This window comes from Rhinoraja longicauda, chromosome 38, assembly GCF_053455715.1.
Source record: "Rhinoraja longicauda isolate Sanriku21f chromosome 38, sRhiLon1.1, whole genome shotgun sequence".
In the NCBI taxonomy this organism is placed as follows: Eukaryota; Metazoa; Chordata; class Chondrichthyes; order Rajiformes; family Arhynchobatidae; genus Rhinoraja; species Rhinoraja longicauda.
Window position 1 is genome coordinate 2486361 of NC_135990.1, and position 27797 is coordinate 2514157.

Below are 27797 nucleotides of genomic sequence, written 5' to 3' on the forward strand. Positions count from 1 at the left end.
TTACATTTACCCAGCCAATTAACCTACATACCTGTACGTCTTTGGAGACGTATAGGTGGAGACAGGTGGAGACAGGAAGATAGAGGGAGATCTGGGAAGGGGGAGGGGAAGAGAGGGACAGTGGAACTATCTAAAGTTGGAGAAGTCGATGTTCATACCACTGGGCTGCAAGCTGCCCAGGCGAAATATGAGGTGCTGTTCCTCCAATTTGCGGTGGGCCTCACTATGGCACTGGAGGAGGCCCATGACAGAAAGGTCAGACTGGGAGTGGGAGGGGGAGTTGAAGTGCTAGGCCACCGGGAGATCAGTTTGGTCAATGCGGACCGAGCGCAGGTGTTGAGAGAGGTCAGCACAGTGGCAGAGTTGCTGCCTCACAGCGCCAGAGACCCAGGGTTGATTCTGACTACGTGTGCTGTCTGTACGGAGTTTGTACGTTCTCTCCGTGACCCGCGTGGGCTTTTTCTGAGATCTTCGGTTTCCTCCCACGCTCCAAAGACGTGCAGGTTTGTAGGTTAATGGGCTTGGTATAAATGTAAATTGTCCCTAGTGGGTGTAGGATAGTGTTAGTGTGTGGGGATCGCTGGTCGGTGCAGACTCGGTGGGCCGAAGGGCCTGTTTCCATGCTGTACCTCTAAACTAAACTAAAGTTGTCTCCTTGCAACTTTGCTCTATCTTTGATACTTCAGTTTGAAGGTCGTAGGTAGGTAGGAACTACAAGGAAATAGTGAGATTGCCTCACCTTTACCTGGATCTCCTGCTGACACTAGTTGAACCTTGCAGGCAGCATCTCATTGAGTCGCGTGTAGGAAAGAACTGCAGATGCTGGATCAAATCGAAGGTAGACACAAAATGCTGGAGTAACTCAGCGGGACAGGCAGCATCTCTGGAGAGAAGGAATGGGTGACGTTTCGGGTCGAGACCCTTCTTCAGCCTGAAGAATTCATTGTCGGCTTTAGTTTCCATCATTTTGATTTTCACGTCTTTGGAAGTTAGATTGCTCAGGGTTCAGTTAATTGGCATCGATAGAGTGCATGTGGAGAGGATGTTGGCAATTGTGATAGAGTCTAGGATTATGTGTAGGAAGGAACTGCAGATGCTGGTTCAACCTGTAACATCACCCATATCTGTCCAGAGATGCAGACTGTCCCGCTCAGTTACTCAAGCATTGTGTGTCTACCTTCTCATTAGGTCATGACTCACACATTCCACATAGCTTTCCCCACCAGCTGACATCTGCGTGTTATATTGGTTGTAACTTGTTCTAAGGGGTCGTTATGTCTGTGTGCCTTGTGCTCAAATAGATTTGCACTTTGTCGGGAGTGTCTGGAGAGAAATTACAGCGCAGTATTTGGATCGTGTCTTTGGAAACATGAACCAAGAGAATGCACGCACAGAACCTGTGCCCTGTTCCAAGAGCTTCTTCAGATTCATGATCTGACTACACCAAGCCCCTCCTCCCCCTTCTCCCCCTCTCTCCCCTCTCCTCTCCCCTCTCCTCTCCCCTCTCTCTCCCCCCTCTCTCCCCTCTCCTCTCCCCTCTCTCTCCCCCCCTCTCTCCCCCCTCTCTCCCCCCCTCTCTCCCCCCCTCTCTCCCCCCCTCTCTCCCCCCCTCTCTCCCCCCCTCTCTCCCCCCCTCTCTCCCCCCCTCTCTCCCCCCCTCTCTCCCCCCTCTCTCCCCCCTCTCTCCCCCCTCTCTCCCCCCTCTCTCCCCCCCTCTCTCCCCCCCTCTCTCCCCCCTCTCTCCCCCCCTCTCTCCCCCCCTCTCTCCCCCCCTCTCTCCCCCCCTCTCTCCCCCCCTCTCTCCCCCCCTCTCTCCCCCCCTCTCTCCCCCCCTCTCTCCCCCCCTCTCTCCCCCCTCTCTCCCCCCCTCTCTCCCCCCCTCTCTCCCCCCTCTCTCCCCCCCTCTCTCCCCCCCTCTCTCCCCCCCTCTCTCCCCCCCTCTCTCCCCCCCTCTCTCCCCCCTCTCTCCCCCCCTCTATCCCCCCCTCTCTCCCCTCCTCTCTCCCCCCCTCTCTCCCCCCCTCTCTCCCCCCCCCTCTCTCCCCCCCTCTCTCCCCCCCTCTCTCCCCCCCTCTCTCCCCCCCTCTCTCCCCCCCTCTCTCCCCCCCTCTCTCCCCCCCTCTCTCCCCCCCTCTCTCCCCCCCTCTCTCCCCCCCTCTCTCCCCCCTCTCTCCCCCCCTCTCTCCCCCCCTCTCTCCCCCCCTCTCTTCCCCCCTCTCTCCCCCTCTCTCCCCCCCCTCTCTCCCCCCCTCTCTCCCCCCCTCTCTCCCCCCCTCTCTCCCCCCCTCTCTCCCCCCCTCTCTCCCCCCTCTCTCCCCCCCTCTCTCCCCCCCTCTCTCCCCCCCTCTCTCCCCCCCTCTCTCCCCCCCTCTCTCCCCCCCTCTCTCCCCCCCTCTCTCCCCCCCTCTCTCCCCCCCTCTCTCCCCCCCTCTCTCCCCCCCTCTCTCCCCCCCTCTCTCCCCCCCTCTCTCCCCCCCTCTCTCCCCCCCTCTCTCCCCCCCTCTCTCCCCCCCTCTCTCCCCCCCTCTCTCCCCCCTCTCTCCCCCCCTCTCTCCCCCCCTCTCTCCCCCCCTCTCTCCCCCCCTCTCTCCCCCCCTCTCTCCCCCCCTCTCTCCCCCCCTCTCTCCCCCCCTCTCTCCCCCCCTCTCTCCCCCCCTCTCTCCCCCCCTCTCTCCCCCCCTCTCTCCCCCCCTCTCTCCCCCCCTCTCTCTCCCCCCTCTCTCTCTCCCCCCCTCTCTCCCCCCCCCTCCAGCATTTGTGATACCTAGTGTTAATTAGCTGTTTAATTTAGTTTAGAGATACAGCACGGAAACAGGCCCTTCGGCCCACCAGGCCCGCGCTGACCTGCGATCCCCGCACATTAACACTATCCTACACACACTGGGCACAATTTACAATTATACCAAGCCGATTAACCTACAAACCTGTACATAGGAGCAAACCGAAGATCTCGGAGAAAACCCACGCAGGTCACGGGGAGAACGTACAAACTCCATACAGATAGCACCTGCAGTCGGTATCGAACCTGGGTCTCCGGCGCTGCAAGGACTGTGAGGCAGCAACTCTACCATCCTTTGTGTGAAAAGTTTCCTGTCAGATTCCTATTAAATCTTTTCCCCTTCACCTTAAATCTGGTCCTCGATTCGCCTACTCCGTCCGGGCAAGAGACTTTGTGCATCTACCAGATCTATTCCTCTCATGAAGGCAGTGGAGGCCAATTCTCTGGATTGTTTCAAGAGAGAGTTAGATAGATCTCAATGATAGCGGAGTCAGGGGGTATGGGGAGAGGGCAGGAACGGGGTACTGATTGTGGATGATCAGTCATGAATGACAGTGCTGGCTCATAGGGCTGAATGGCCTACTCCTGCACCTATTGTTTATAATTTTATACATCTCACCAGATCATATGTGGTGTGTGATACTGCTGTAATAAATGGTGTGTTTACTGTTTTTTCCCCACAGTCTTGGTCAGAAGGCTGTGGAGGCCAAGTCAGGGGGCTAATGGCCCAATTCTACCCCTATCACTGGATGGATACGGATTATGTGTGGGTAGATAAGAGATGGCTTTGGCACCATGTTCAGCATAGACATTGGAAGACTAGACATAGACATTGGTGTTCTTGTGCTGTAGTCTTCCATTGTCTATGTTCTAAGACAGAATAATTGGCTGTGTAAACTGCCCTTAGTGTTGCAACGTGCTGAGTTGCGATTTGTGGAGGAGGTAATGAGGGAGTGGGTCTGTTTTGTCCTCTGCGTGTTTCTAATATACATTCCTCTTTGAGGTGCAGAAATACAGCAGGAAAGTGGTCTAACTGTAGAATGTAGGCGAAATTACAAAGAAAGATGTATTGGGAAATATCATATAAAGTTGCCAGGAAGCCTGAGGATTGGGAGTATTTTAGAATTCAAAGAATCTTTCCACTAAATTAGTAAAGAAAGGTAAAGATAGAATGGTGGCGCAGCGGTAGAGTTGCTGCCTTACAGCGAATGCAGCGCCAGAGACCCGGGTTCTATCCCGACTACGGGCGCCGTCTGTACGGAGTTTGTACGTTCTCCCCGTGACCTGCGTGGGTTTTCTCTGAGATCTTCGGTTTCCTCCCACACTCCAAAGACGTACAGGTTTGTAGGTCAATTGGCTTGGTATAAATGTAAATTGTCCCTAGAGTGTGTCGGATTGTGTTACTGTGCGAGGATCGCTGGTCGGTGTGGAATCGGTGGGCCGAAGGGCCTGTTTCCGCACTGTATCTCTGAACTACACTAAATACTCTGTGCTGAAGATCGACACAAACTGCTGGAGGAACTGAGCTGGTCAGGCAGCATCTCTGGAGAGAAGGAATGGGTGGTGTTTTGGGTCGAGACCCTTTTCCTTTTCTTCGGTTTAAACCAGCATCTGCAGTTCTTTTCTGACGCAAATACTTTGTGCCTGTCTCTGTAGAAGCAGCTGCCAAAAAAACTCCCTGACACAGGGGAAAAACCAAGAGTGCAGTGCAAAGGAGTCCAAATAATAAGTATTCGTCAGGATTTATTACGAGAGAAATTAATAAATGTGAAAATTGTCAAATCAAATGATCTGATGATGAGAAACTTTTTGTCTTTTCCACTTGTCAGCGGTAGAGTTGTTGCCTCACAGGGCCCCAGACCCGACTTTGATCCTGACTACGGCTGCTGTAACATATTTTGGGGGGAATCCAGAAATGAAGGCACAGCCTTCCTTTCATTCCATGAGTTCTTGCTCTCAGTTAGTTCTGTATTTTGTCTCTGCGTGCGCCTTCATCGCTGCCTGCTGGAACACAGTAAGATACTTTGGACTGAGTGCGAGTTTTATGGAAACACTGGAACAACTGGAGAATATTGGCGAGCGAGAAAATGCTCTCTTCAATCAGATATTCCTAAGTATGAAAGCAGATGTTCATACTGTACATGTGGCACTGAGGCAAGATCACTACAGTGGTCAAGTAGACTTCCATGGTCTTTATTCACAAAATGCTGGAGTAACTCAGCAGGTCAGGCAGCATCTTGGGAGAGAAGGAATGGGTGACGTTTCGGGTCGAGACCCTTCTTCAGACCGGTCTGAAGAAGGGTCTCGACCCGAAACGTCACCCATTCCTTCTCTCCCGAGATGCTGCCTGACCTGCTGAGTTACTCCAGCATTTTGTGAATAAATACCTTCGATTTGTACCAACATCTGCAGTTATCTTCTTAGACTTCCATGGTCTCCAGTTTAGTTTAGTTTAGAGATACAGCTCGGAAACAGGCCCTTCGGCCCACCGGGTCCGTGCCGATCAGCGACCCCCGCATATTAACACTATCCTACACACACTAGGGACAATTTGTTTTTACATTTACCAAGCCAATTTCTCTACATACCTGTAGTAGAGAACCTTTGGAGCGTGGGAGGAAACCGAAGATCTCAGAGAAACCCCACGCAGTTATATAGAAACATAGAAAATAGGTGCAGGAGGAGTCAATGTGCAAACTCTGTACAGACAGCACCCGTAGTCGGGATCGAACCCGGGTCTCTGGCGCTGCATTCGCTGGAAGGCAGCAACTCTACCGCTGCGCCACCGTGCTGCCCTGTTGTTGCCAGCAGTGATATCTCCCTTTCACCAGGTCAACATTCCTCGCCGTTGATCTGTTTTCCTGTTTTCCTGGCAAGGCCACCGGGAGAAATCCCTGCCTTTCTTTCATTTGGGGAGTGTTGTAGAGCAGAGAGATCGAGGGGTGCAGATTAAACATGTAGAAAGCAACTGCAGGTGCTAATTTGTACCAAAGACAGACACAAAGTGCTGGAGTAACTCAGCAGGTAAGGCAGCATCTCGGGAGGAAAAGGACCGGTGATGTATGGGGGTTCGAAGAAGGATTCTGACTTGTAGAGTCACCCTTTCCTTTTCCCCAGAGATGCTGCCTGACCCGCTGAGTTACTCCAGCACTTTGTCTCTATCTTCGGTATAAACTAGCATCTGCAGTTCCTTTCTACAGGTATAAACATAATTCTATGTTAAGCTGATTTAAACCTTGAACCACTGGCAACTCATGCATGTTAATTTCTGTACTTGCATCGAGAACGATAGGTTAAAGGCAGGCATGGATTCAATGGGCCAAAGGGCCTTTTCTCAAGCTGTGTCTCCAAACTAAAACCTCTCAGCGCCGGAGACCCGCGATCGACCCTAACCACGGGTGCTGTCAGTACGGAGTTTGCACGTTCTCCCCGTGACCTGCGTGGGTTTTCTCCGAGATCTTTGGTTTCCTCCCACACCGAAGTGTAATTGGCTTGGTGTAATTATAAATTGTCACTAGTGTGTGTAGGATGGTGTAAGTGTGCGGGGGTTGCTGGTCGGTGCGGACTTGATGGGCCGAAGGGCCTGTTTCTGCGCTGTATCTCTAAACTAAACTAAGCAGGTAGACACAAGATGCTGGAGCAACTCAGCTGGTCAGGCAGCATCTCTGGAGAGAAGGAATGGGTGACGTTTTGGGTCGAGACCCTTCTTCAGAACATTCTTCTGTTTAAAGAAGGGTCTCAACCCGAAACGTCACCCTTCTCTCTCGGCAGAGATGCTGCCTGACCCGCTGAGTTACTCCAGCATTTTGTGTCTATCTAAGGGTTACTTGAAGTTAGAGAAATCAATGTTTGTACGACTGGATTGTAAGCAGCCATAGGAAGAAGTTTGTCATTATCTGTCAGATCCTTCCTTTCAGAGGTGTGAGCCGTTAGACTGATGCTGCGTTCAATATCCTGTCCCTGTGCTGCTCAGGAGCGAGGCCTGGCCTGTGATCAGGGTCACAGATGGAGGAAATAGTGCCCTCAGGCCCACTTCCATCTATTGTTACGTTCGAGGTTGAGCATTGCCAGATGTTCCCTAAGTTGAGCTCAGGGCAGGGTTGCCAACTATCTCACTCCCAAATACGGGACAGGGTGACGTCACCGCCCCGCGCCCCACGTGACCTCACCCAGCCAGCGGCCACGTGCTCCCGCTCCAACAATGGCGGCCGCCCGGCCCGAGAGGCGGGTGGCTACGAAACCTGCGTTAGGTGGCGCCCTGGCCTCCGGACCTAGACTGTCCGGAGCTAAAATGTCGGAAACCTAGAGTGTTGTGACCTAAACTGTCTAGGTCCTAATACGGGACAAGGGCGGTCCCGTACGGAACAAACCAATTCAGCCCAAAATACGGGATGTCCCGGCTAATACGGGACGGTTGGCAACCTTAGCTCAGGGTGGCATTTCATTCGGCTTAACTATGTTAAAGATGACTTTTATTGAATCTGTTGCTAGGATGTCGGGGCTGTCTTTGTTTTAGTTTAGTTTCATCCAGAGATACAGCGTGGAAATAGTTCCTTCGGCCCACCGAGTCCACGCCGGACAACAATCACCCGTTCACACTAGTTCTGTCCTACACACACCAGGGAAGATTTTACAGAGGCCAGTCAACCTACAAACTGGAGCAACTTCGGAAACCCACTCCGTCACAGGGAGAACGTGTAAACTCCGCACAGACAGCACCCGTTGTGAGGATCATAGAAACATAGAAAATAGGTGCAGGAGCCTGCTCCGCCATTCAATGTGATCATGGCTGATCATCTAACTCAGTATCCCGTACCTGCCTTCTCTCCATACCCCCTGATCCCTTTAGCCACAAGGGCCACATCTAACTCCCTCTTAAATATAGCCAATGAACTGGCCTCAACTACCTTCTGTGGCAGAGAATTCCACAGATTCACCACTCTCTGTGTGAAAAAAAACGTTCTCATCTCGGTCCTAAAAGACTTCCCCCTTATCCTTAAACTGTGACCCCTTGTTCTGGACTTCCCCAACATCGGGAACAATCTTCCTGCATCTAGCCTGTCCAACCCCTTAAGAATTTTGTAAGTTTCTATAAGATCCCCCCTCAATCTTCTAAATTCCAGCGAGTACAAGCCGAGTCTATCCAGTCTTTCTTCATATGAAAGTCCTGCCATCCCAGGAATCAATCTGGTGAACCTTCTCTGTACTCCCTCTATGGCAAGGATTTTTTTCCTCGTTTGTTTCCTTGAACCTGGGTCTCTGGCTCTGTGAGGCAGCAACTCTTTCAGCTGTGCTACTGTGTTACCCTATCTGTTTAGGTATTCATGCAACTTGCGGAACGGAATTGGATCTGATAATACTATTCATAAATGTAATCTAGCCAGACTCAAGTACAGCAGATAGCTCAAAGGAGAAGAAACAGAGTGCCTTCTGTACGTATATTCTGTATAGGTCTCTGCAAAAAAGTGCTGAGGAGTAGCACTAGCAGATGTTTCCTCATAGACCAGGGGCAGCAGGGTCTATTTGAAGAAAGCCAATGGAATGTTGGCCTTCATAACAAGAGGAGTTGAGTATAGGAGCAAAGAGGTCCTTCTGCAGTTGTACAGGGCCCTAGTGAGACCACACCTGGAGTACTGTGTGCAGTTTTGGTCTCCAAATTTGAGGAAGGACATTCTTGCTATTGAGGGCGTGCAGCGTAGGTTTTGCTAGGTTAATTCCCGGAATGGCGGGACTGTCATATGTTGAAAGACTGGAGCGGCTAGGCTTGTATACACAGGAATTTAGAAGGATGAGAGGAGATCTTATCGAAACATATAAGATTATATGGCAATGGGGACATGGGGGGCCGGCCGGAGGCCGTGTCAATTGACCGCCTGAAGCCGGCCCACTTAGACATCGACCAACCGGTGCGGGTGGCCCAGCCTCGGCCACGAGGTCGCCCCCCTTTGCGGGTCCCACCGCCTGTCTCTCCAACTGTGCCTCCGCCGGCCCCTCTGTCGACCGATTACCGTACGCGGTCCGGTCGGGTTGTGCGACCACCAGTGCGTTTCGTGCCTCCGGATCTGGGGGGGGGTACTGTGGCGGCTCCCAAGGGTCGGGCCATACTACTACCGACCCCTCGGCACGGGAATGGACCAGTCCCGGGAGGCGGTCCTGGACTCAGAGATATAAGGACAAGGTTTGGGCGCCAAGCCATTCCGGCAGACTAGACCCGTCTGAGACCCACGAACCAATAAATATACCTTCCCAAAATACCTGGCTCCTTGCCTTTATCAACACGCTACATTTGTATATATATAACATTATATGTTTATATATATGGACACGTTAGAGGCAGGAAACATGTTCCCAATGTTGGGGGAGTCCAGAACCAGGGGCCACAGTTTAAGAATAAGGGGTAGGCCATTTAGAACGGAAATAAGGAAAATCTTTTTCAGTCAGAGAGTTGTAAATCTGTGGAATTCACTGCCTCAGAAGGCAGTGGAGGCCAATTCTCTGAACGCATTCAGGAGAGAGCTAGATAGAGCTCTTAAGGATAGCAGAGTCAGGGGGTATGGGGAGAAGGCAGGAACGGGGTACTGATTGAGAGTGATCAGCCATGATCACATTGAATGGCGGTGCTGGCTCAAAGGGCCGAATGACCTACTCCTACACCAATTGTCTATTGTCTATTTTAGTGTTACATTTCACTGATTCTAATAAATGGAGCCACAGTTTTGGAGTCTCATTCCTGACAAGATAACACTGCTGGAAGTGTGTTGGCCATCCAAGATCCTGCTCCCTATCGCCACCTAATGATCCTTGCTGAAAGTTTTCCTTTAGTTTAGAGATACTGCGTGGTAACAGGCCCTTCGGCCTACCGGGTCCGTGCCGACCAGCGTTCACCCCGTAACACTGACACCATCACACACACACACGCACACACACACACACACACACACACACACACACACACACACACACACACACACACACACACACACACACCCCCCCCCCCATTTTAACCAAAGCCAATTAACCCACAAATCTGTGCGTCTTTGGAGTGTAGAAGGAAACCGGAGCACCCGGAGAGAACCCCCTAGGCCACAGGCAGAATGTGCAACCAAAGATACTAGAGGATCAAGATGGACTGCTCCGTTGAAATCGCCTATGCTGAAGTGTAGTACGCAAAGGAGCCATTTTAGTAAGCGAAACCCGCCGTTCACTGTCTCTCGAAGTGTAATCAGTGTTTTGGGGGAACAGTATGTGTGATGATACCATTAAAATGAAGAATATATCATCTATCAATTCACAGATTTTTGTTATTTAAAAAAATGTTTCTGCAAGTTTCTGACTACTAAAATGGCGCCTTGACGTACTACGGTTTTTAGGGTCGAGTGGTCTATCTTGCTCCTCTAGTATCTTTGGTGCAAACTCCGTACAGACAGCACCCGAAGTCAGGATCGAACAACGGTCTCTGGCTCTGTGAGACACTGTGCTCTATCTTTTGTCAGATCCTTGAGATGAGATGAGGTTTTTTATTTTGTGGTATTGGTGCACTTTTGTAAAGAAAAGGCAGGAGCGGCACGGTAGCGCAGCGGTAGAGTTGCTGCTTTACAGCGAATGCAGCGCCGGAGACACAGGTTCGATCCTGACTACGGGTGCTGCACTGTAAGGAGTTTGTACGTTCTCCCCGTGACCTGCGTGGGTTTTCTCCGAGATCTTCGGTTTCCTCCCACACTCCAAAGACGTACAGGTATGTAGGTTAATTGGCTGGGTAAATGTAAAAATTGTCCCTAGTGGGTGTAGGATAGTGTTAATGTACGGGGATCGCTGGGCGGCACGGACTTGGAGGGCCGAAAAGGCCTGTTTCCGGCTGTAGATATATGATATGATATGATATGAAAGTTGATTCATCGTGTAGATCAACAGATGATGAACGGCCTCAGAAGACCGAGTGGTCTGATTGAGAGTGCTGTTTCTCTGTATAATCCCGTCACTTTGGCTATGTTTCGCAAGATGCTGCACAGGACACCACAGGAGATCCTTCTTCCCTGTGGCTATCAAACTGTACAACTCCTCCCCCTTCTGTCGTGGGGTAGACTGAGACTGACTCCCACTCCCCTCACCCCAATCATTGCACATCCCCAATCCTCTCCACTCCTCACTTTAATTTCATGTTTCATGTATCTTGTGTTTTTATGACTGTTGGCAGATCAATTTCCCTCCTGGGATAAATTAAGTTCTATCGTATCGTAGGGCATTGGTGAGACCACACCTGGAGTATTGCGTACAGTTTTGGTCTCCTAATCTGAGGAAAGATATTCTTGCCATAGAGGGAGTGCAGAGAAGGTTCACCAGATTGATTCCTGGGATGGCAGGACTGGAGAAAGACTGAAGAAAGACTGGATAGACTCGGCTTGTACTCGCTGGAATTTAGAAGATTGAGGGGATCTTATAGAAACGTACAAAATTCTTAAGGGGTTGGACAGGCTAGATGCAGGAAGATTGTTCCTGATGTTGGGGAAGTCCAGAACCAGCGGTCACAGCTTAAGGATAAGGGGGAAGCCTTTTAGGACTGAGATGAGAAAACATTTCTTCACACAGAGAGTGGTGAATCTGTGGAATTCTCTGCCACAGAAGGTAGTTGAGGCCAGTTCATTGGCTATATTTAAGAGGGTTAGATGTGGCCCTTGTGGCTAAAGGGATCAGGGGGTATGGAGAGAAGGCAGGTACAGGATACTGAGTTGGATGATCAGCCATGATCATATTGAATGGCGGTGCAGGCTCGAAGGGCCGAATGGCCTACTCCAGCACCTATTTTCTATGTTTCTATGTTTCTATGACACTTGCTTATTTGTCAACCCTGCAGACACGTTGTTGATGTTTTAGTCGGGGTCGTGAAGGGGCGTGCGGTATCTGACGAGGCCGATCTTCTGAGCTATCCTCCTCGTTCTGACTTCCTCACCAGCCTCAAAAGATGGGCGTCTCCATCTGCTCGGTGTGCTTGGCAATGCCTCTCCTGCTGGGACTTTGCAGAGGTAAGACGTCATCTTTGCATTGCATTCGCCTGCTGACCCTCAAAGGCACAAGGCAGACGCAGTCATGCTGCACAGAAACAGGCCCTTCGGTCCACACTGACCAAAATGCCCCATCTAGGATAGTCCCATTTTGGCCCATATCCCTTGGAAGCTTACCATAAGACATAGGAACAGAATTAGGCCATTCAACCCTTTGAGTCTACTCCACCATTAAATCATGGCTGATCTATTTTCCCACAGAGCCCCATTCTCCTGCCTTCTCCCCATAACCTTTGACGCCCTTCCTAATCAAGTGCCTATTAATCTCCACTTTAAAATACAGAGGCTCCCCGCCTTACGATGCTTCGACTTGCGATATTTCGACTTCGCGATGGTGCAAAAGGCAGCGACCCATGGCGAGCTTCCGGCCACATGATCGCGTGTGTTCAATGCATTTTGACGTACGATATTTTGGGTTTCCGATGGGTTTCTCGGTACGTAACCCCATCGTAGGTTGAGGGGCACCTGTGCCCAATTTGGCCGCCACAGATCCCACAGATTCACCACCCTCTGGCTAAAGAAATTCCTCCTCGTCTCCTTTCTAAACAAACCCAGCCTTATCACTTTCCAAACGATCGATGGGTTAGCTAAGCAAACATTCCTGGAGTTTCCTTGCTGTAAGTATGAGATGGATGGTCATGACTTGGCCTGCTTATTCATGGTGGCTTGTTGTTTCTAGGTGAACTGAGAGAAAGTGAAAAACGTTGCATACTATCCTTTCAAATCATTACTGTACACGAGTATAATCAAACCGTACAGAAGCAGGGTGCGAACAAGGGTCTCGACCCGAACCGTCACCCATTCCTTCTCTCCGGAGACGCTGCCTGACCCGCTGAGTTACTCCAGCTTTTTGTGTCTATCTTCCGTGTAAACCAGCGTCTGCAGTTCCTTCCTTTACATGCACAAGTGCAGCAGAGAGTGTAAAGAGGAAAGTGCTAGAGTGTAGAATATAGTGTTACAGAACTGTAGCTTGACAGTGACAGAGGAAGTGCAAAAGAAATTGCAAGTACCACAGTGAGGTAGGGTGGAAGACTGGGACCACACCCTAGCTAAAAGTCTATGGAAATGGTAGAACTGTTGATCTACAAACTTGTACTTGCTTGGCACAAACAATCAAAAGCAACACACAAGCAGTGCGAGTGGGTTTGAGAGCGTGTGTGTGTGTGTGAGAACACGGGTAAGTATGTATGAGAGTGGGCAAGAGTGTGTGAGGGGGAGTGGGTGTGTGTGTGAGAGGGGGAGGAGTGTGTGTGTGTGTGAGGGGGAGCGTGTGTGTGTGGGATTGTGTGTGTGTGGGAGTGTGTGTGTGTGTGGGGGAGCGTGTGTGTGTGTGTGTGGGGGGGAGTGTGTGTTTGTGTGTGGGGAGTGTGTGTGTGGGGGGGAGTATGTGTGTGTGTGGGGGGGTGTGTGTGGGGGAGTGTGTGTGTGTGTGTGGGGTGTGTGTGTGTGGGGGAGCGTGTGTGGGGGGTGTGTGTGGGGGAGCGTGTGTGGGGGAGCGTGTGTGGGGGAGCGTGTGGGGTGTGTGTGTGTGGGGTGTGTGTGTGGGGTGTGTGTGTGGGGTGTGTGTGTGTGTGGGGTGTGTGTGTGTGGGGTGTGTGTGTGTGGGGTGTGTGTGTGGGGGGGGAGCGTGTGTGGGGGTGTGTGTGTGTGTGTGTGTGGGGGGGGTGTGTGTGGGGGTGTGTGTGTGTGTGTGTGTGTGTGGGGTGTGTGTGTGTGGGGAGTGTGTGTGTGGGGAGTGTGTGTGTGTGGGGGAGAGTGTGTGTGTGTGTGGGGGGAGTGTGTGTGTGTGTGGGGGAGCGTGTGTGTGTATGTGTGGGGGAGCGTGTGTGTGTGGGGGGAGTGTGTGTGGGGGGAATGTGTGTGTGTGTGGGGGAGCGTGTGTGTGTGGGGGGAGTGTGTGTGTGGGGGAATGTGTGTGTGTGTGGGGGAGCGTGTGTGTGTGGGGGAGCGTGTGTGTGTGTGTGTGGGGGAGCGTGTGTGTGTGTGTGTGGGGGAGTGTGTGTTTGTGTGGGGGGAGTATGTGTGAGGGGAGTGTGTGTGGGGGGAGTGTGTGGGGAGAGTGTGGGGGGGAGTGTGTGTGGGGGGGAGCGTGTGTGTGTGGGAGCGTGTGTGTGTGTGGAGGAGCGTGTGTGTGTGTGTGTGGGGGAGCGTGTGTGTGTGGGGGGGAGTGTGTGTTTGTGTGTGGGGAGTATGTGTGTGTGGGGGGGAGTATGTGTGTGTGTGGGGGTGTGTGTGGGAGTGTGTGTGTGTGGGGGAGTGTGTGGGGGAGTGTGTGTGAGGTGGGCGTGCGAGGGAACATGAGTGAGAGGAGGGTGCCAGGGAGATTGACTACCCGTGCGGGTTGAACGAGTGTGTGTGTTGCTATGAGTGATGAGGCAGGCGTGGGTGACAGATTGCACAGCAGTATCTGCTCCTCTCTGCCACAGCTCTGTCACTGTCAAAGGCAAGAATGATATTGTGTTTCTGAAATGGACTTTAAAGAAGGTTCTCCTGCTGTGTTTACAGTTGTGACCAATCGTCTGCCCTAGTTATCTGCAGCTATAATGTGCCATCACAGCCACACTCCACATCCACAAACCCTCTTGTCTTTGCTTTCCTGACCTTAGTCTTAAAACAATAATGTAAACAGTACTGCAGGGACTGTCTGAAGTAAAATATAGTCCCTGTGAAAGAGTGAGTGAAAGACTATAATTCTCTCTTGCAGCAGTAATAATGCAGGCTGGCTTTTCTTCTGTGGTTTGTGGCATTTCTAAAACCTCCCCTCGATCAAATAACTCTTAAATTACTCACTTTTACCATCCACAATCACGGGTTTGTGTCATTTCCACGGGAGTACTCTTGAGGTAGAAGGCCATTGGTTCAAGTCCCACACCAGCCTTAAATCTATGACAAGGTGGAGCAACGGTAGAGTTGCTGCCTTACAGCGAATGCAGCGCCGGAGACCCGGGTTCCATCCCAACTATGGGTGCTGTCTGTATGGAGTTTGTACGTTCTCCCCGTGACCTGCATCGGGTTTAGATTTTTTAGATTTAGAGATACAGCGCAGAAACAGGCCCTTCGGCCCACCGGGTCCGCGCCGCCCAGCGATCCCCGCACACTAACACTATCCTACACCCACTAAGGACAATTTTTACATTTGCCCAGCCAATTAACCTACATACCTGCACGTCTTTGGAGTGTGGGAGGAAACCGAAGATCTCGGAGGAAACCGACGATCTCGGGGAGAACGTACAAACTCCGTACAGACGGCGCCCGTAGTCAGGATCGAACCTGAGTCTCCGGCGCTGCATTTGCTGTAAGGCAGCAACTCTACCGCTGCGCCACCGTTTCTCCGAGGTCTTTCGGTTTCCTCCCACACTCCAAAGATCTACAGGTTTGTAGGTTAATTGGCTTGGTGTAAGTGTAAATTGTCTCTATTGTGTAGGATGGGTGCCGCACCAATGCAGGAGAGGTTTGGACCCACTTGGTCTAGTGATCTTATAAACCTCTATAAGATCACCCCTCATCCTCCTGCGAATAAAGGCCCAGCTTAAAGACCTCTCTCCCCTCAATCTATCTTTAAGGTTCAAATTGACGACTTCACAACAGTCTGTCTCCACAGACGCTGCCTGGTCTGATGACTATGTTTAAGAGATTCCAAATTAATTTCTATCTTGATCATTCTGTTGCGTTCTCCTTTGGCACTGTAGAACTGCATAATTAACCCTGGGAGGAGATAAACACAGCATTGACAAAATACAGCCTTTGAATATTTGTTGTGTGTGGTACTTAGATTACATTTTTTTTTTAAAGCACTGGAATTTTTGATCTGTAAACATGCAAGAAAAGTATATGTAGACACTAGGAACTGCAGAGGTTGTTTTATATTTAAAAAAAAGACAAAGTGCTGTAGTGACTCAGTGGGTCAGGCAGCATCTGTGGAGAACATGGATAGGTGACGTTTCACAGAGTGCTGGAGTAACTCAGCGGGTCAGGCAGCATCTCTGGAGAACATGGATAGGTGACGTTTCACAGAGTGCTGGAGAAACTCAGCGGGTCAGGCAGCATCTCTGGAGAACATGGATAGGTGACGTTTCACAGAGTGTTGGAGTAATTCAGCGGGTCGGGCAGCATCTCTGGAGAACATGGAAACGTGACGTTTTGAGCTGTGGCTTTGCCAGTGTGAGCTGGTGGGGCAATGGTGCCAAATGTGTGGGTGGTCTGTACCCCTATCTGAGGAAGGATGTGCTGGCTCTGGACAGGGTCCGCAGGAGGTTTACAAGAATGATCCCAGGAATGAGTGGGTTAGCACGTGATGAGCGTTTGTCAGCACTGGGCCTGTACTCGCTGGAATTTAGAAGAATGAGGGGGTGGACCCTCATTGAAACATACAGAATAGTGAAAAGGCTTGGATAGAGTGGATGTGGAGAGGATGTTTCCACTAGTGGGAGAGTCTAGGACTAGAGTTCACAGCCTCAGAATTAAAGGACGTTCTTTTAGGAAGGAGATGAGGAGAAACTTCTTCCGTCAGAGGGTGGCGAATCTGTGGAATTCTTTGCCATAGAAGGCTGTGGAGGCCAAGTCAGTGGATATTTTAAAGCAGAGATAGATAGATTCTTGATTAGTGCGGGTGTCAGGGGTTATGGGGGGAAGGCAGGAGAATGGGGTTAGGAGGGAGAGATAGATCAGCCATGATTGAATGGCGGAGTAGACTTGATGGGCCGAATGGTCTAATTCTACTCCTATCACTTATGACCTTATGACCAGGCAGCGTCTCTGGAGAGAAGGAATAGGGTTGGGTTTCTTCTATCTAACTTCAATCGAGAACATCTCGGTGATAGCAGCTTTCTCTTTAATTTACTGTAAAATATTTTTCTCATAATTACCCGTTTGAGCAGGTGGTTGGCTGTGTGTGATTAGCGCCCAATGGGCCTGCAGCACAGCTGGTAATCAACAAATTACTATCATTCATTTAAAGACATAAATATTTGTCTGATTAAAAGGAATCGGATAGAAACCTGGTATCTTTAGTTGTATTCTCGCTATTGAGGGCGTGCAGCGTAGGTTTACTAGGTTAATTCCCGGAATGGTGGGACTGTCATATGTTGAAAGACTGGAGCGACTAGGCTTGTATACACTGGAATTTAGAAGGATGAGAGGGGATCTTATCGAAACGTATAAGATTATTAAGGGGTTGGACACGTTAGAGGCAGGAAACATGTTCCCAGTGTTGGGGGAGTCCAGAACAAGGGGCTACAGTTTAAGAATAAGGGGTAGGCCATTTAGAACTGAGATGAGGAAAAACTTTTTCAGTCAGAGAGTTGTAAATCTGTGGAATTCTCTGCCTCAGAAGGCAGTGGAGGCCAATTCTCTGAAGGCATTCAAGAGCAAGGTAGATAGAGCTCTTAAGGATAGCGGAGTCAGGGGGTATGGGGAGAAGGCAGGAACGGGGTACTGATTGAGAATGATTAACGTGATCACATTGAATGGCGGTGCTGGCTCGAAGGGCCGAATGGCCTCCTCCTGCACCTATTGTCTATTGTCTATTGTCGTGTTAGAAATACAACGGGACATTTTACTTTTACACCAAGCCAATGAACTAAACCCTGAGCAATCTAAGTTCCAAAGACGTGAAAATCGAAAGGATGGAAACTAAAGCCGACAACGAATTCCTCAGACTGAAGAAGGGTCTCGATCCGAAACGTCACCCATTCTTTCTCTCCTGAGATGCTGCCTGCCCTGCTGAGTTACTCCAGCATTTTGTGAATAAATACCTTCCAGGTAAAGGTGAGGCACTCTCACTATTTCCTTGTAGTTCCTACCTACCTACGACCTTCAAACTGAAGTATCAAAGATAGAGCAAAGTTGCAAGGAAACAACTTTAGTTTAGTTTATCGATACAGCACAGAAACAGGCCCTTCGGCCCACCGAGTCCGCACCGACCAGCGATCCCCGCACACTATCACTATCCTACACACACTAGGGACAATTTTACATTTATACCAAGCCAATTAACCTAGAAACCTGTAGGTCTTTGGAGTGTGGGAGGAAACCGAAGATCTCGGAGAAATCCCACGCAGGTCGCGGGGAGAACGTACAAACTCCGTACAGACGGCGCCCGTAGTCGGGATGGAACCCGGGTCTCCGGCGCTGCAAGCGCTGTGAGGCAGCAACTCTACCGCTGCGCCACCGCGTCGCACTGAAGTGTCTCTCTTTTTGCTGGGATGACCTTCGGAAGAGAAAGGGTTTTGTGTTTACACGAAGCTTGATTCACACCTTGGTGCTATCTGTTCGACACTTTGCAATTTGTGGGCTGGTGCTGATCCCATTCTTTCCAGCGAGGCTGCTGTAACAGATGGAAGCTATCACAGACGCTGACAACTCATTACCAGAGTAACAGACACAATCGTAACGGCACGAGGGTTATCTGCACCACCCCCACACTGTTACTCACCGCTCCATGTCGAACCTCTTCTCTTGCTCCAGATGGGGAACATTAACGCCTTATTGACTGAATAGAGGATGAAGGGGGATGCGACGGGCTTGTTGGCAGACGGGACACGGGCCAGGGAGTGTTGCCAAGTTTGTGGCAAGTGCTACAGTGATCCCTCAAGGTAACACGGGCGGTGAATTTAAAAACACGGTGGCTCAGCAGTAGAGTTGATAATGCATTTTATTTATATAGCGCTTTTCATATACTCAAAGACGCTTTACAGAGATTTAGAGAACATAGGGAAATGAATAAATAGATAAATAAGTAAATAAGTAAACGAACAGAGAAAGGAGACAGAGGGTGGGGTGACCTTCAGTGGTTGAAGGCAGTACTGAACAGGTGAGACTTCAGCGATGTTTTGAATGTGGTGAGTGTGGAGGAGTCTCTAACGGTTTGGGGTAGTGAGTTCCATAGGGTGGGAGCAGCGATGGAGAAAGCCCTGTCCCCCCAGGATCTGAGTTTGGTCCGGATGTGGGGGGATAGGAGATTGGCAGCAGCAGAGCGGAGGGTGCAGGTGGGAGTGTACCTGTGGAGGAGGTCGGTCAGGTAGGATGGGGCCAGGTTATGGAGGGCTTTGTAGGTTATGAGGAGGATTTTGTACTGGATTCTCTGGGGGATGGGGAGCCAGTGGAGTTTGTAAAGGACGGGGGTGATATGGTCACGGATCGGGGTGTGGGTGAGTAGACGGGCAGCGGAGTTTTGAATGTATTGAAGTTTACTGATGATTTTTGAGGGTGAACCATAGAGGAGGCTGTTGCAGTAGTCCAGACGGGAGGTGATGAAGGCATGGATGAGGGTTTCTGCAGCTGTGGAGGAGAGGGATGGACGGAGACGGGCGATGTGGAAGAAGGCTGAGGTGGAAGAAGGCTGTCTTTGTGATGTGTTTGATGTGTTTGTCGAAGGAGAGGGTTTGATCAAAGATGATTCCAAGATTCCGGATGTGAGGGGAGGTGGATACTGGGAGACCATCAATATTGAGGATGAAGTTTTGGGTGGATTTGGTGAGCGTTTTTGGACCGATGATGATGATTTCAGATTTGTTGCAGTTGAGTTTGAGGAAATTTGATTGAAGCCAAGATTTTATTTCAGTGATGCAGTTTGTCAGTGTAGAGTGTGTGGTGGGGGAGATTGACTTGGTGGAGATGAGGAGCTGGATATCATCGGCGAAGCAGTGGAAGTTGAGACCATGACGGCGGATTAATTGACCAAGGGGTTGCTGCCTCACAGCGCCAGGGACCTGGGTTCGATCCCGACTACAGGTGCGGTCTATACGGAGTTTGTACGTTCTCCCCGTGACCTGCGTGGGCTTTCTCCGAGATCCACAGTTTCCTCCCACACTCCAAAGACGCACAGGTATGTAGGTTAATTGGCTTGGTGTAAATGTAAAAATTGTCCCTAGTGTGTGTAGGATAGTGTTAATGTGCGGGGATCGCTGGGCGGTGCGGACTCGATGGGCCGAAGGGCCTGTTTCTGCGCCTTATCGCTAAACTAAATAAAGAATGATGGAGATGGAGAAAGGAAGGGATGAGATGAATGATGAATGAATGAATACTCTATTTCATACAAGTCCTAGTGAAATTCTTTGTTTTGCATTTCCAAGGCATGTCAAGAGTCTGAAGAAGGAACTCGACCCGAAACGTCACCTATTCCTTTCCTCCAGGGATGCTGCCTGACCCGCTGACTTACTCCAGCGTTTTGTGTCTATCTTTGTATGCAAAGAGCCGCCACATAAAGGGCACTAACAAAGTTACAAAGTACCCCACGCCGGGCCCTTTTTTTTGAAACCCCCACCCTCCCTCTAGGGGTGCCAACTTCCTCACTCCCAAATACGGGACAAGGTGACCTCACCGCCCCGCGCCCCACGTGACCTCACCCAGCCAGCGGCCACGTGCTCCCGCTCCACCAATGGCGGCCGCCATTGGTGGAGCGGGAGGACGTGGCCGCTGGCTGGGTGAGGTCACGTGGGGCGCGGGGCGGTGACGTCAGCCTTTGTCCCTTCTTTGAGATTGAGGAAGTTGGCAACCCTACTAATACGGGACAAGGGCGGTCCCGTACGGGACAAACCAATTTAGCCCAAAATACGGGATGTCCCGGCTAATACGGGACAGTTGGCAACCCTGCCTCCCTCCCTCATGGTGAATATCAAGATGATATTAATTATATGATGTAGATCACAGGTATTTATTCACAAAATGCTGGAGTAACTCAGCAGGTCAGGCAGCATCTCGGGAGAGAAGGAATGGGTGACGTTTCGGGTCGACACCCTGAAGAAGGGTCTCGACCCGAAATGTCACCCATTCCTTCTCTCCTGAGATGCTGCCTGACCTGCTGAGTTACTCCAGCATTTTGTGAATAAATACCTTCGATTTGTACCAGCATCTGCAGTTATTTTCTTATACTGATGTAGATCACAGATCATTATCATTCTGGATATATCCTGCCTCTTATTACAATACAATACAATACAATACAATATATCTTTATTGTCATTGTACCCAGGGGTACAACGAGATTGGGAATGCGCCTCCCATACGATGCAATAATTTAAGTAATTTAGACAACAGCAACCCAACGAAACAATTGTAACAGTTTTAGACAGGGTAAAGTGCAAGTTGATCTATGCGTTGTGACCATCCGGCTCAGCAGGACCGGTTCATAGCAGCTATGGCCCTGGGGATGAAGCTGTTCCTGAGTCTGGAGGTGCGGGCGTAGAAGGCCTTGTATCGTCTGCCCGATGGAAGGAGTTCGAACAGACTGTTGCAGGGGTGTGAGGGGTCTTTGTGGATGCTGGTGGCTTTTCTGAGGCATCGTGTGTTGTAGATGCCCTCCAAGGCTGGTAGCTGTGTTCCGATGGTCCTCTGAGCTCTATGGACTACCCGCTGAAGAGCTTTTCTCTCTGCCCCCGTGCAGCTGAGATACCACACAGGGATGCCATGCGTTAGGATGCTCTCTATGGTGCAGCGGTAGAAGGTCGTCAGCAGCTGTTGGGGTAGACCAGACTTTTTCAGTGTTCTTAGGTAGAACAGTCTTTGCTGTGGCTTCCTCTGAAATGTGAGTGCCCAGAAACTTGAAGCTGGACACTCTCTCCACACTGTCCCCATTGATAGAGATCGGGGCATATTCCCCGTTGTGTGATTTACGGAAGTTGATGATCAGCTCCTTGGTCTTGGTGGTGTTTAGGGACAGGTTGTTCTCCGACCACCAGTCCGCCAGGTTCTGCACCTCCGCTCTATAGTTTGTTTCATCCCCGTTGGTGATAAACCCGATCACCATTGTGTCGTCTGCAAACTTGACAATGGTGTTGGTGTCGAATGCAGGAACACAGTCGTGTGTGAAGAGGGAGCACCTGAGCACCTGAGACAGGTGCAGTCCTCACCTCGGGTGCTGTGTGTGTGGAGTTTGCATGTTCTCCCTGTGATCGCAAAGGTTTCCTTTGGGATCTCCATATTCCTCCCACATCTCAAACCAAACTGTGATGCAGCCCGGTAAAATGCAATAACGTTGGTGGTTTATTGCAGAGATCTGCAAGACTTTCCAGTTGGTCTAATATTCTTCATTGATGATGATAGTTCCATAAGGAGTCACTGTGTAATTAATGTGGTGAATAAGGCAGGCTCGCATTCCATGAATGTGAAGTTAGAGTCCCTGTTTGTGTGGGATTACTGCATGTGGTATACCTGCAATCATTAGATAGCTTCCCCTCTGGGCTCCAACTTCCTGCTTAACTGCAAAGTGCATGGGATTTGAAATAAAAACTGCGGGTAAACATTAAAGATTCAGCAGTTCGGGCAGCTTCTGAGGAAAGAACATTTGCCAAGGTTTTTTAGTCTCCGAACTGTTTGGCATAAGGTGTGGAATTTAAATCTAGTTGCGTCTGATTCTTTGGGAATGAGTCAAACCCCATGTTTGATAACAGCCCCAAAGTCTCTTTTAAAAAAAATTATTTTTATTTTTATATACACAATAGGTGCAGGAGGAGGCCATTCGGCCCTTCGAGCCAGCACCACCATTCAATGTGATCATGGCTGATCATTCTCAATCAGTACCCCGTTCCTGCCTTCTCCCCATACCCCCTGACTCCGCTATCCTTAAGAGCTCTATCTAACTCTCTCTTGAATGCATTCAGAGAATTGGCCTCCACTGCCTTCTGAGGCAGAGAATTCCACAGATTCACAACTCTCTGACTGAAAAAGTTTTTGCTCATCTCAGTTCTAAATGGCCTACCCCTTATTCTTAAACTGTGGCCCCTTGTTCTGGACTCCCCCAGCACTGGGAACATGTTTCCTGCCTCTAACGTGTCCAACCCCATAATAATCTTATATGTTTCGATAAGATCTCCTCTCATCCTTCTAAATTCCAGTGTATACAAGCCTAGTCGCTCCAGTCTTTCAACTTATGACAGTCCCGCCATTCCGGGAATTAACCTAGTAAACCTACGCTGCACGCCCTCAATAGCAAGAACGCGCTCAACGCCCTCTTGCCATTTTAGTTTTGATCAGTAGTTAGTTTAGTTCATAGAAGGACACAAAGTGCTGGAGTAACTCAGTGGGTCAGGCAGCATCTCTGGAGAACATGGATAGGTGACGTTTCTCAATGGATAGGTGACGCTGCACGCCCTCAAGACAGCATCTCTGGAGAGGAGCATCCTACATACTGCCTGACCTGCTGAGTTACTCCAGCACTTTGTGTCTATCTTTGGTTTAAACCAGCATCTGCAGTTGCTTACTACACAACTGCCTGACCTGCTGAGTTACTCCAGCACTTTGAGTCTTTTTTTGTACACCAGCATCTGAAGGTTGTGTCTTGTGGTCTTTGCTGTTCAGTGAAGGGAACTGTGTTGCACTGAGTACTCTGTGTGAAATGTCTATTTGTCTTTCAAGGTCTCAAATGTTCTCTCCCCAGCAGATGTTTTTCCAGCTGTTGTCTTAGTGCCGATTCACTGCAGTTTACGGGTTGTCTATCTCAGGTGCACCTTGCCTTCCGTGGGGAGTAATTCACTCCTGCCTTAAGTCGTGCGTGATGCTTGTTAGTTTTACTCTCCACCTGTGATACAGCACGAGTGAACAGTCCAAGTTAACCCATCGGCTTTGTCGGAAGGAACTGCAGATGCCAGTTTACCTCGGAGATAGATGCAAAGAGCCGGAGTAACTCAGCGGGACAGGCAGCATCTCTGGAGAGAAAAAATGGGTGACGTTTCGGGGCGAGACCCATCTTCAGAAGCATGTCGACCCGAAATGCCACCCATTCCCTCTCTCCAGAGATGCTGCCTGACCCACTGAGTCACTCCAGCTTTTTAGTTTAGTTTCGAGATACAGCGCGGAAACAGGCCCTTCGGCCCACACCGACCAGAGATCCCCGCACACCAACACTATCCTACACACACTAGGGACAATTTAAACATACACCCAGCCAATTAACCTACAAACCTGCATGTCTTTGGAGTGTGGGAGGAAACCGAAGATCTCGGAGAAAACCCACGCAGGTACAAACGCTGTTCAGACAGCACCCGTAGTCAGGATCGAACCCGGGTCTCCGGCGCTGTGAGGCAGCAACTCTACCGCCATGCCACCGTGCCGCCCGTGTCTATTAACCGATCAGCTCACTCGTGCACCGTTCCTTCCCCTCCACACTGCGATGTGGAACAAGCTGTCGAAGGAAGCGGTAGATTCAAGTACAATTACAATGTGTACAACACATTTACACAGACAAATGCATTGTAAAGGTATAGAGAAACGAGGGACAAACACAGGCAAACAGAACCAGATCAGTTGGCTACTTTGGTCAGTTTATTACTAAACTCGTTGGAATTTAGAAGACTGAGGGGGGATCTTATAGAAACATATAAGATTCTTAAGGGGTTGGACAGGCTAGATGCGGGAAGATTGTTCCCGATGTTGGGGAAGTCCAGAACCAGGGGTCACAGCTTAAGGATAAGGGGGAAGTCTTTTAGGACCGAGATGAGAAAACATTTCTTCACACAGAGAGTGGTGAGTCTGTGGAATTCTCTGCCACAGAAGGTAGTTGAGGCCAGTTCATTGGCTATATTTAAGAGGGAGTTAGATGTGGCCCTTGTGGCTAAAGGGATCAGGGGGTATGGAGAGAAGGCAGGTACAGGATACTGAGCTGGATGATCAGCCATGATCATATTGAATGGCGGTGCGTACAGGCTCGAAGGGCCGAATGGCCTACGCCTGCACCTATTTTCTATATTTCTATGTTTCTATGTCAGAATAGATGGGAGGGACTGAAAGGCTTTAGGGCACTCTGACTATGATTATAATTTATCAAGAAAGCCTTACCATGCAAGAGGCCTGAAACAAAAGACCTTACAAATTAGGTGTTCATAAATGATCCCCTCCTCTACGCCAAATAGTTGGCCTGGGTTTAGTCTGATGACTTAAAGTCAGTGGTACAGCGGTCTGCCTCACAGCGCCCAGAGACCCTGTTTCGATCCTGACTACGGGTGCTGTCTGCATACAGTTTGTGCCTTATAGACAATAAGTACAGGAGGAGGCCATTCGGCCCGTCGAGCCAGCACCATCATTCAATGTGATCATGGCTGATCATTCTCAATCAGTACCCCGTTCCTGCCTTCTCCCCATACCCCCTGACTCCGCTATCCATAAGAGCTCTATCTAGCTCTCTCTTGAATGCATTCAGAGAATTGGCCTCCACTGCCTTCTCCCTGTTTCTACCTGGAAAGCTTTAATGTATTCAAGAGAGAGTTAGAGATGTATTCAAGAGAGAGTTAGATTTAGCTCTTAGGGCTAATGGAATCGAGGGATATGGGGAGAAAGCAGGAACGGGGAACTGATTTTGGATGATCAGCCATGATCATATTGAATGGCGGAGCTGGCTCGAAGGGCCGAATGGTCTCCTCCTGCACCTATTTTCTCTGTTTCTATGCATCCCTTTGGTGCTGATGGCTGGCCTCACAGATTAATTCTCTTTGATTCCTTGCAGGAGTGCTGGAGATCCGGGTTCCAGTCGACCCTGTGATCGCCCGCTACGGGAAGGACATCACGCTGAACTGCTCGTTCACCGCCGAGGGCAACTTCTCTCTGGGGGACCTGAGCGTGATCTGGCAGCTGACCGAGACCAAGACCATGGTGCACAGCTACTCCTGGCAGTGGGACATGCAGAGCGATCAGGCGGAGAGCTTCGTCAACCGCACAACCCTGTTCCCGGACCAGCTGAGCAAGGGCAACGCCTCGTTGCTGCTGAGGAAGGCGAAGATCGAAGACGAGGGCAGCTTCACCTGCTTTGTCCGCATCAAAGACTACAACAGTGCGCCCATCATGCTCCAGCTAGCAGGTACGGCATCCATCTTGTATGATCGTAAAAATACATCCTTACAAACCTGACGTAGAACATCGAACAGCATGGCACGGTGGCGCAGCGGTAGAGTTGCTGCCTTACAGCGCTTGCAGCGCCGGAGACCCGGGTTCGATCCTGACCACGGGCGCTGTCTGTACGGAGTTTGTACGTTCTCCCCGTGACCTGCGTGGGTTTTCTCTGAGATCTCCGGTTTCCTCCCACACTCCGAAGACGTACAGGTTTGTAGGTTGTGTAAGAAAATAACTGCAGATGCTGGTACAAATCGAAGGTATTTATTCACAAAATGCTGGAGTAACTCAGCAGGTCAGGCAGCATCTCAGGAGAGAAGGAATGGGTGACGTTTCGTGTCGAGACCCTTCTTCAGTCTGATTGCTTTTCAGTTCTATTTAGTTTTCTGACACAAGCATTTAACATTTGTTTTCCCCACCCCTTTTTGAGGCTACAATCTCATTCTCATGAGGTTACTGGTTTTTCATTCAGTAAGTTACATTCTAATAAATCCAAGAGAGACACAAAATGCTGGAGTAACTCAGCGGGTCAGGCAGCATCTCTGGAAAAAAGGAATTGGGGGTAGGGTACTGACATTGGTTGACAGACAGAAAGCAAAGAGTGGGGATAAATGGGTCCCTTTCGGAATGGCAGGCAGTGACCAGTGGGGTACCGCAAGGTTCGGTGCTGGGACCCCAGCTATTTACAATATACATTAATGACTTAGACGAAGGGATTAAAAGTACCATTAGCAAATTTGCAGATGATACTAAGCTGGGGGGTAGTGTGAATTGTGAGGAAGATGCAATAAGGCTGCAGGGTGACTTGGACAGGTTGTGTGAGTGGGCGGATACATGGCAGATGCAGTTTAATGTAGATAAGTGTGAGGTTATTCACTTTGGAAGTAAGAATAGAAAGGCAGATTATTATCTGAATGGTGTCAAGTTAGGAGGAGGGGGAGTTCAACGAGATCTGGGTGTCCTAGTGCATCAGTCAATGAAAGGAAGCATGCAGGTACAGCAGGCAGTGAAGAAAGCCAATGGAATGTTGGCCTTCATAACAAGAGGAGTTGAGTATAGGAGCAAAGAGGTCCTTCTACAGCTGTACCGGGCCCTGGTGAGACCGCACCTGGAGTACTGTGTGCAGTTTTGGTCTCCAAATTTGAGGAAGGATATTCTTGCTATGGAGGGCGTGCAGCGTAGGTTCACTAGGTTAATTCCCGGAATGGCGGGACTGTCGTATGTTGAAAGGCTGGAGCGATTGGGCTTGTATACACTGGAATTTGGAAGGATGAGGGGGGATCTTATTGAAACATACAAGATAATTAGGGGATTGGACACATTAGAGGCAGGAAACATGTTCCCAATGTTGGGGGAGTCCAGAACAAGGGGCCACAGTTTAAGAATAAGGGGTAGGCCATTTAGAACGGAGATGAGGAAGAACTTTTTCAGTCAGAGAGTGGTGAAGGTGTGGAATTCTCTGCCTCAGAAGGCAGTGGAGGCCAGTTCGTTGGATGCTTTCAAGAGAGAGCTGGATAGAGCTCTTAAGGATAGCGGAGTGAGGGGGTATGGGGAGAAGGCAGGAACGGGGTACTGATTGAGAGTGATCAGCCATGATCGCATTGAATGGCGGTGCTGGCTCGATGGGCTGAATGGCCTACTCCTGCACCTATTGTCTATTGTCTATTGTCACTTTTCGGGTTGAGACCCTTCTTCAGACCCTTTTCTGTCTGAAGAAGGGTCTCGACCCGAAACGTCACCCATTCCTTCTCTCCTGAGATGCTGCCTGACCTGCTGAGTTACTCCAGCATTTTCCAGTGAATAAATACCAGGTTTGTAGGTTAATTGGCTTGGTAAATGTAAAAACTATCCAGTGTGTGTGTAGGATAGTGTTCACGTGCGGGGATCGCTGGTCGGCGCGTACCCGGTGGGCCGGAAGGGCCTGTTTCCGTGCTGTATCTCTAAACTAAACTAAAGTCCAGCACAAGAACACACCCTTCGGCCCACAATGTCTGTGCTGAACATGATGCCAAGACCATCTTTTATCTGTCTGTATGAGATCTATATTCCTCCATTCCCTACACACGTGTCAATCCAAAAGCCTCCTAAATGCCACTATCGTATCAGCCTCCACCAGCACCCCTGACAGCACGTTCCAAGCC

General features: G+C 50.0%; 1 protein-coding gene across 3 annotated transcripts in view; it reads left to right on the forward strand.

Annotated features, from left to right (window-relative positions):
- Positions 1-27797, forward strand: part of LOC144610848 (CD276 antigen-like) — a 110972-nt gene that overhangs the window by 8707 nt on the left and 74468 nt on the right. For all 3 annotated transcript variants that reach the window (XM_078429816.1, XM_078429817.1, XM_078429818.1), the window contains exons 3-4: positions 11631-11799; positions 25274-25624. In XM_078429816.1, coding sequence (XP_078285942.1) covers positions 11739-11799; positions 25274-25624 — 412 coding nt within the window. In that variant the 5' untranslated portion in view covers positions 11631-11738. The remainder of the gene's footprint in view (positions 1-11630; positions 11800-25273; positions 25625-27797) is intronic.